The sequence below is a fragment of the Lucilia cuprina genome, chromosome 2 (genome assembly GCF_022045245.1).
Source record: "Lucilia cuprina isolate Lc7/37 chromosome 2, ASM2204524v1, whole genome shotgun sequence".
NCBI classification, from domain to species: domain Eukaryota; kingdom Metazoa; phylum Arthropoda; class Insecta; order Diptera; family Calliphoridae; genus Lucilia; species Lucilia cuprina.
Genome location: NC_060950.1, coordinates 13663972 through 13672874, shown reverse-complemented (window position 1 = coordinate 13672874; position 8903 = coordinate 13663972). Strand labels below are relative to the sequence as shown.

General features: G+C 32.3%; 1 protein-coding gene and 1 long non-coding RNA gene across 4 annotated transcripts in view; both read left to right on the top strand.

Moving 5' to 3' along the window:
* Positions 1 to 8903, top strand: part of LOC111677667 (cGMP-dependent protein kinase, isozyme 2 forms cD4/T1/T3A/T3B) — a 47156-nt gene that overhangs the window by 21211 nt on the left and 17042 nt on the right. The window contains exons 1-2 of one of the 3 annotated variants that reach the window (XM_023438830.2): positions 3704 to 4276; positions 4375 to 4541. In XM_023438830.2, the coding sequence (XP_023294598.2) occupies positions 3786 to 4276; positions 4375 to 4541 (658 nt within the window). In that variant the 5' untranslated portion in view covers positions 3704 to 3785. Of the gene's footprint in view, positions 1 to 3703; positions 4277 to 4374; positions 4542 to 7726; positions 7893 to 8903 lie in introns of those variants that run through there. The other 2 variants (XM_046945031.1, XM_046945032.1) reach the window with 2 other exon arrangements.
* The window catches only part of LOC124418484, a 9734-nt gene continuing 8465 nt past the window's right edge, over positions 7635 to 8903 (top strand). Inside the window, exon 1 of the long non-coding RNA XR_006940031.1 lies at positions 7635 to 7765. This is a non-coding gene — a long non-coding RNA (uncharacterized LOC124418484). The remainder of the gene's footprint in view (positions 7766 to 8903) is intronic.

The window sequence follows — 8903 nt, the reverse complement described above, 5'->3', positions numbered from 1 at the left end:
ATAGTCTAGTCTATAGTCTAGTCTATAGACTAGTCTAGTCTATAGTCTAGTCTATAGTCTAGTCCATAGTCTAGTCTATAGTCTAGTCTATAGTATAGTCTATAGTCTAGTCTATAGTCTAGTCTATAGTCTAGTCTGTAGTCTAGTCTATAGTCAGTCTATAGTCAAGTCTATAGTCTAAAATATATTCTATATAGTTCTTTCAAAGCTATTTTTGTTAAAAGTAATAAAAAAATTCACTTTCCCATACCTGGTATAAGTAGTTGCCAGTTTGTGTCAGTTTGCTTTGCATGCAAACATTTCTAGCTGCCACTCATTGAGTGGTGGTTTTTCTAAAACAATCGTCAACATCGTTTATCAGTTTAATAGACGCTTTTGTTGGTCACCACACAACAACGGACAGAAATTGTTTGTAACATATTATTTCTCTCTGTGTTTAAAGTGAATTTTCCTTGAATCCCTCGAGTTGGTTACGCATGGAAGAATACTTTGACTACGCTAAAGGCGTCAGCGTGCTGCTCTGATCAACCACAAGGCTAATTCTATTATTTGTTCTAGTTTTTAATTATTTGTGGAACTGTGTGCCTCCGCCATTAAATGTTGACATATGTATTAAATAAGCGTGTGTAATAATTAAATGTTTTTCTTAAAGTATATTAATTTGAAAACATAAAAATCGCTAATGTCAGCTAAAAATTTGAAAACAAATAAATTTTGTTTGTCAATTTAATAATGTGCAAGATGAACTTTGTGTTTTTTTTTAGATTAAAATGTGAAAAATTTTGAAAGAAAAAAAGAAAAAAAACCGAAAATTTGTGTTTTTGCCAAAGAATGATCGTTGCATCGAACTTACAAATTAGTATTTTATTAACTGAAAATGATCATGATAAGCGTAAATTAAGCTTTTAATTACAAGTTGAGTTGTACACTGTGTGTTTATATGTGTTTTTGTGTTTACAACTGTTTTGAATTTAGCGACCTCCCTAAATGACGTGAATGACATTGAAGTTTTTGATTTTAATTTCTGTACAAATTACACAGCGCGATAACTAAATATTCGATTGTTATCGTCGTCAAATCATATTTATTTTTAAATTTATGGCAACAGAGTTGACTGACAAACAAACCATGTTTGAATACCTATTTGTAGTGTTTTTTCGATTTTTATTATTTTCAATACCTGTAAAGAAAAATATTAAAAAGTGAACACTAAACAGTGATTTGAAATTCAGTTCATCATTTGATGAATTTTATGGATATAACGAACTTGTCGTATCTGTCTGGCTTTAAGGCAGAACTAATTGTTTGTGTCGTAAAGTGATCGTAACAGCTGTTGATATTTTACTAGGGTTACTATTCCTATGTTTATTTTTGCGAATAGAAAGGTGTGAGGTTGGCGAAAAATTATTATTTTATTCAAATTTCAAACTATTTACAATTGAATATTTAATTTTGGTCTTTGAAGATCCAGACCATCATCAACATGTAGTATATAGTCTAGTTTAGTCTATAGTCTAGCCTACTAGTCTGTAGTCTAGAGTATAGTGTAATCTCTAGTCTAGTCAGTAGTCTAGTTTATAGTCTAGCCTGCTGTCTAGTCTATAGTCCAGTCTATAGTCTAGTCTATAGTCTAGTCTATAGTCTAGTCTATAGTCTAGTCTATAGTCTAGTATATGATCTAGTATATAGTCTATAGTCTAGTCTATAGTCTAGTATATAGTCTAGTATATAGTCAGGTATATGGTCTAGTCTATAGTCTAGTCTATAGTCTAGCCTATGGTCTTGTCTATAGTTTAGTCCAGCCTAATGTCTAGTTCAGTATAGAATCTAGTCCAGTCTATAGTCTACACTATAGACTCTAGTCTATAGTCTACACTATAGACTCTAGTCTATAGTCTACTCTATAGACTCTAGTCTATAATATACTCTATAGACTCTAGTCTATTGTATAGTCTATAGTCTACTCTATAGACTCTAGTCTATAATCTACTCTATAGTCTCTAGTCTATAGTCTACACTATAGTCTCTAGTCTATAGTCTACACTATAGACTCTAGTCTATAGTCTACACTATAGACTCTAGTCTATAATCTACTCTATAGACTCTAGTCTAATCTATAGACTGTAGTCTATAATATACTCTATAGACTCTAGTCTATAGTGTACTCTATAGACTGTAGTCTATAGTATACTCTATAGACTCTAGTCTATAATCTACTCTATAGACTCTAGTCTACTCTATAGACTTTAGTCAATAGTCTACTCTATATACTCTAGTCAATAGTCTACTCTATAGACTCTAGTCTATAGTCTACTCTATAGACTCTAGTTTATAGTCTACTCTATAGACTCTAGTCTATAATCTACTCTATAGACTCTAGTCTATAGTCTATTTTGTAGTCTAATCTATAGTCTAGTCTATGGTCTAAGCTATGGTCTAGTCTATAGTTTAGTATATAGTCTAGTCTATAGTCTAGTCTATAATCTAGTCTATATTCTAGTCTATAGGTTGTTTATAGTCTAGTCTGTAGTCTAGTCTGTAGTCTACTCTATAGACTCTAGTCTGTAGTCTACTCTATAGACTCTAGTCTATAGTCTACTCTATAGACTCTAGTCTACTCTATAGACTCTAGTCTATAGTCTACTCTATAGACTCTAGTCTATAGTTTACTCTATAGACTCTAGTCTATAGTCTAGTTTGTAGTCTAGTCTATAGTCTAGTCTATGGTCTAAGCTATGGTCTAGTCTATAGTTTAGTATATAGTCTAGTCTATAGTCTAGTCTATAATCTAGTCTATATTCTAGTCTATAGGTTGTTTATAGTCTAGTCTGTAGTCTAGTGTGTAGTCTAGTGTGTAGTCTAGTCTGTAGTCTAGTCTTAAGTCTAGTCTAAAGACTAATCTATAGTCTAGTCTGCAGTATAGTCTATAGTCTAGACTATATATAGTGTAATCATGCAGTCTATAGTCAAGCGTACATTATATTCTATTGTCGAGTATACAATTTAGCATATAGCATAGTCGGTAGCAGAGATACAAGTTGATAGGCTCAGATCGGCGTTGACTGACCGCCGGTAGTATTTGGCAAGCCGCGCCGCCGGTGACCAAAAACTAGACTGTAGACTTGACTATAGACTATTCCGTAGTCTAGTGTATAGGTCAGCCTTTAGTCTAGTATGTCGTCCAGTCTATGAAATTTTTAAATTCTAAAAATTCAAGTAGTAACCCTCGTATTTTTACAATCGAAAATATAACTTCTTTTTAAGGTGATCACTAAACAATTGTATTTCTTTTAAACTTTTCCATTAATGAAATTAAAATGACATTGAACTATACAAACGAAACAATTCTACCACGTTTAATTTACATGCATTATAGTCCATAAACTGACAAGCCATGTAAATCATAATTATAGGCATTGGAGCGCAAACATGTAATTGTGCAAATATCGACAAATACTGTTGACTTTGGAAGTATATGTGTTAACGATCACATATAAGAAACCAAAAACTTTCCCTTTCAATCAATTGTTGGAGCCCTATCAAAGTAATTAAGTTTGATTTCATACGTTTAGTTGAGTTTTAGATGTATGTTAATTAGTTACTATCGATCAACATGATTGGACATCTAAGGCACAATTTTAGATTTTTGTAATGTATTACAATTTATTCTTTTGGCATTAGATGACAAGGATAACAGTTAAAAAAGTTACTTAAAGAATCACAAGTCCAGTTTAATACAATAAATTCTAATAGAACACAAAGACATTCGGAAAAATTGTAGTAAAATGAGTAATAAAGAGCACAGTTGCCACCATCATCATCATCACCAACACCATTCAGAGCACCATAATTCACAAAGACCGCCTTCGCGATCTTCACACGATTATCAACAAATGGCCGATCTTATAGAACACTTACGTGTGATCTTACAGGAAAAAGAAAATGCTTTGATTGAGTGCCAAGAACGTAATCGATTCTTTTGTCAGAGCATAGCTCGACTACAGGAAGAATGTCAAGCCAAAGATGCTCTAGTCGTTGAGTTACAAAATGAAATTGATAAATTTCGTCAGGTGGTTAAACCCTTGACACAGGTCTTTCTGCAACATCACAAAAATGACTGTGATGATTTCACTTGTACCATAGGCATGGAATCTACTAGAGTTATACCCTCCGCTACCGAACCCAAGCGTATTAAACGTCAGGGTTATAGTGCAGAACCTTTAATAGATTTAGTTGAAGCTGAAGATAAATTAATGAAAATTCCCAAATCAGCAAAGTAAGACTCCTAAACAGAAAATAGTTTTTATATTATATTTAATATTTTTAAATCTATTCATGTTATTAAATTATATTTCTTTTTTTTTTTTCTTCTAGATCCCGTGAAATTATTAAGTCTGCCATATTGGATAATGATTTTATGAAAAATCTCGATATCACCCAAATACGTGAAATTGTCGATTGCATGTATCCAGTTAAATATGCCGCAAAGAGTCTTATTATCAAAGAGGGCGATGTTGGCAGCATTGTTTATGTTATGGAAGGTTAGTAATGAAAATTTATTTCTAAATTTTAAAATAATATTTTTAAAAAGCCAAAAAAGTTTTTATTTACCATTAAAGAAGCATACTGAGTTCATTATTTGGGAATTTTTAAATTCCTAGATCAAAAAAAAAACAGCCTAGATCAAAAAAACAGCTTCTGCATATTTGTGCAATCGGCGACTCTAATTGTAGACTAACGAGGCAATTACTGAATCGTTCTTGTTTGAAATCCTATGATTGATTAAGAAGTCGCATAATTTTGTCGCCGTACGGTGCAAACATAAGCGATACTGCCACAAAAAGGATTTCAGAATGTGGTCCGACGACTTACATTTATAAAGTACTAGAATTCCTCCCAATTACAACTAACTTCTTGCCTTAAATCGAAACAACAGCCTGACTTAATACGAGTTCCTTCTTTGTGCAATCGAGGGCTCTAATTGTGGACTAACGATCATTTACCGAATCGTTCTTGGTTGAAATCGTATGATTGATGAATGGACAACAAAAATGACGAACTCAAAGTTTTCAAATGTTCTCCATTTAGCTTTTGTTAAAAACTTTTAACAATGTCTTGATACAATCCACTTTAATATAATACAATACCGATTACAATATGATAATCGGTACTTCAACTTATAAGATGTCTTAATACAATCCATTACAACTTTCCATATTCTTTAAATTTAAATCCTAAGAGGTCACATAGCTTTGTTGTCGTACGGTGCACACATAAACGATAATGTGGCAACTTAAATTCAAGTACAATTTTTTATCTTAACCTATCGATCTCTACATAGGCCACGATATATAAAAAAACAAGATGGAGATGGAGAGATTTTAAGGCTAGCTCAGCTCTATTCTTTAGAAATTAGTTTCTGGGCTTCCACTTTTTTTCAAATGTTGTTGCCCTGTGTAATCTTCGATTTCAAGCTCAATCGTCTTCCATATGTATCGAATCTACGAAGCTCACGGAAACTAGGCTCGACTATATAAAATTAGAAGAGTAAATACAGATGAATGAAGAGGCTCAGCAGTAAAACTTGTAGAGAGGATTGAAATGTCTTAGAAGCGATTTTATTCCAGATGCAAATAACAAAGTAAATCCAAGTACAATATCAACATGTCATGATCTCTACAGAGGCCACGATATATCAAAAACTTAATGTGTTGGAGAGATTTTAAGGCTAGATATGGACTCAGCTATATTCTTTAGAAATTGATCTCTGGGTTTTCACTTTTTTCAAATCTTGTTGGCTTCCGAACAATTACCGGAAACTAGGCTAATAAGCTTGTTAAAGAGTTGTCACAAATGGTTCTAATCAAATAGGTTAAAACGATCATTAAGATCTGTGAGAGAACTGTGAGCATGCGTTCAGTTAAACTTTCTATCGTCAAAAGAAAATCAAAATTTTTTCTTAGACCAGCACTCAGGGGATGACCCCTACTCATGCAATGCATTGTGCTGCAACTAGGAAAATAGGTTGTGGGAGGGAGGATATAGGGAGTAGTGTTTGTGGACATTTGATTTAAACCTTTTCATATCGAGTGGCGGGGAATACTTCTGCAGGAAGTTTGTTCCAGATACGAATAGTGCGGTCCACTGGCCAATCGACCACATATGGGCGTGTTCTTTAAGGCAGTTGTGTGCTACGTAGTCTTGCGGGCGTTAAAATCGACACGACTTTACACGACCCCATTCAGAGATCGTGATTAAACGATTCATTCATATTGCGCCTCATTGTCCCAATCACTAGAGAGTTTGGCCTATATTTGAATGAATAGGAATGGCAGGTATTGCTGTCATCGGCAAAAGAGTAGATAGAGATGGAAATTTGACATACAAGGTCATTTATGAAGATAAGGAATATGGTATGAGAAATAACGATTTCTACTATTGTAGATGCTCCACAGCAGAGCATGCGGGGAGGACATCTTTCTCTACTAGAAATAAGTTCAAATACCCTGGGACCAATGTTATTCCAAATACATTTAATATTACTTACGAAAATTTGGAAAATTTTACTAATTTGTATTTTTAGAAAATTAAATTTCTGAACATCTTACGATAACAGTTTAATAAGCAATAAAGGGAAGGATCAAGTCCTATTGTGGTTTAGGTATTATTAGTATTTCAGTTTCAAAGTTTTGGAATGAAATAAGATCCAGTCAATCAATGAAAATAGTTATTATATCAAGCTGTTTTTGCCTTAAACCAAGTTCAAGTGACTAGCTATTTCAATATTTCAAAACGTCACCCCATAGATTACGAAGAGACAACAAAAGGGTTTAAGTTTGTTTTTCAAGTATCCACTCTCACTCTTACAAATGTGACACTAAAGGGACCCTCGTTTATAAAGAGTACATCGGTGACGAAAGACGAAATAAAGCCAACCAAGTGTTTAGACGTAAATGGAAATCACTGTCTTTTTTCGGATGCATTGACTCTTTGTGGAATTGCTGGGAACCGATAAATAAAAATCCCAGAAATACACATTAACAATATGGCCACTCTTGCCTCATACATATTATGTATTTTAAAGGTTAATAATTGCAATTACTCTCTGATGATGTTCGGGTGTTATATTTTCTTCATTGACACCAATAATTTGAGAATCTCTCGAACTGATCGTTTCTCTCTCACTCTCTCTCTCTCTCGCTCTCCTCTCGAACCAAGAAAAACAAACACAAACTATATTAATATTAATTATTCGCAGTGATTATTTATTATTTTGTTGTGTTGTGCGGTGTTTTGTTTTGTCTTGTCTCATCTTGTCTTCACACTCGCAAAGTTGAGTTTTGTTATTGTTGTTTACAACCAGCAGTAACATACATCTGTTTTTTTTTTTTTTTTTGTTACGATCACACAGTTTTTAGTCAGTCGTTAGACGGTCTTTGCACGAGGAGTAACGTGTTTTCGGACAAAAATATTGACGTTGATTTAAAATTTGTTTGATTCCGTGATTAGTTTTGTGTTATTCACAAAGATAGAAAACAAAAATACAATTTAACAACTACAACAAAAAATTATTACGGAAGCAAAAAAAACACAACAAAAAGAAATACAAATCATATCAAAAAGTGTTTTCTTGAAATAATTTTTAATGATTTTAAGTGTCTGTGTGTTAAAAGTAAAAAAAAAATATGTTAAAAATTCAATAAAATTGTTAATAATAATAATGAAAACAATTTAACTAAAATTGTGTAGCTCTACTTAACAAAATGTACGAGTATGTGTTTGTGTGTGTGTGTGATGATATTTAATACATAAATAGTTTTGTAAAAAGAATGTATGAAAAACATACAACCAAGCAAACGAATATTCATACCTGCAGCTGATTTCAAATAAAAGTATAAAATTTCCTGATTTCAAAATTCTGAATTTCATTGTTGTTGCTATAGTTGTTATGCATTCGTTATGGCTTCAATACATGCAACCAACAGCTGTTATTTAAATAATACAAATCCGTGTACAATTTCCATTATAGCTATTGTTCGAACGAGTACCTACATACATATGTGTATCAGATAGTTTGTTGGACATGGTTGGAAACTGATCGCATTTAGCAACCACCACGTTTTTGAGTTTCTTTAGTTTGTATTCTGGTTTATGATCTCTGCTGGTTTCTTTCCAACTGTGTAATTGATTCTTTGCGAAAATTGAGGGAAACAAAAAGAAAAACGAAAAAAGTGAAAGTGATTTTTATATGTAAAACGTAATGTGTGTTTTTGTGTCTTTTATTTTTCTTCTTATTTCTTTCTATTTATCTATTTACGTTCACCTTTCGTAGCTCACATATGCATATTCATTCTTTCTTTTTGTTCTTCTCCTCCCATCATTGATCTTTATGATGATCTTAAGACAGAATCTTATTTTAATTTTTAGTCTTTGTCTTTTGCTCACAAGAGCATTCACTAAATTGAAAACATATAATGTAGCCCAGAAAACGAAAATCGTACCAATCAATATATTTTATGTAAAACAAGTTAGTGTAATATAATCAATTTATATATTTTTTATAGAAATTTACAGTTTATAATTTTTTAAAGCAAATAATGAATCGATGTAGGTAAAGTTTTTCAGGATGTTTAATTTATGAGTTATTTACTATTAGGAGAATTTCTGAAAATGCTATTGGTAATTATGTGTCGATCCGCAAAAAGGACCCATGAATAATAGGTACATAACATATTAGTGTTAACTTTTGTCACAATTCGCTAATGACTTATGTTCATTTAAACAATTTTCAAGAAGTAGGATCCTTATATGGGAACTATGGAATTATTTTCTTAGTTTGTTTTGGAATCTCGGTTAATTTAAATAGGAAACTTTTTGAAAGCATGTCTGAACGAATAGACTAG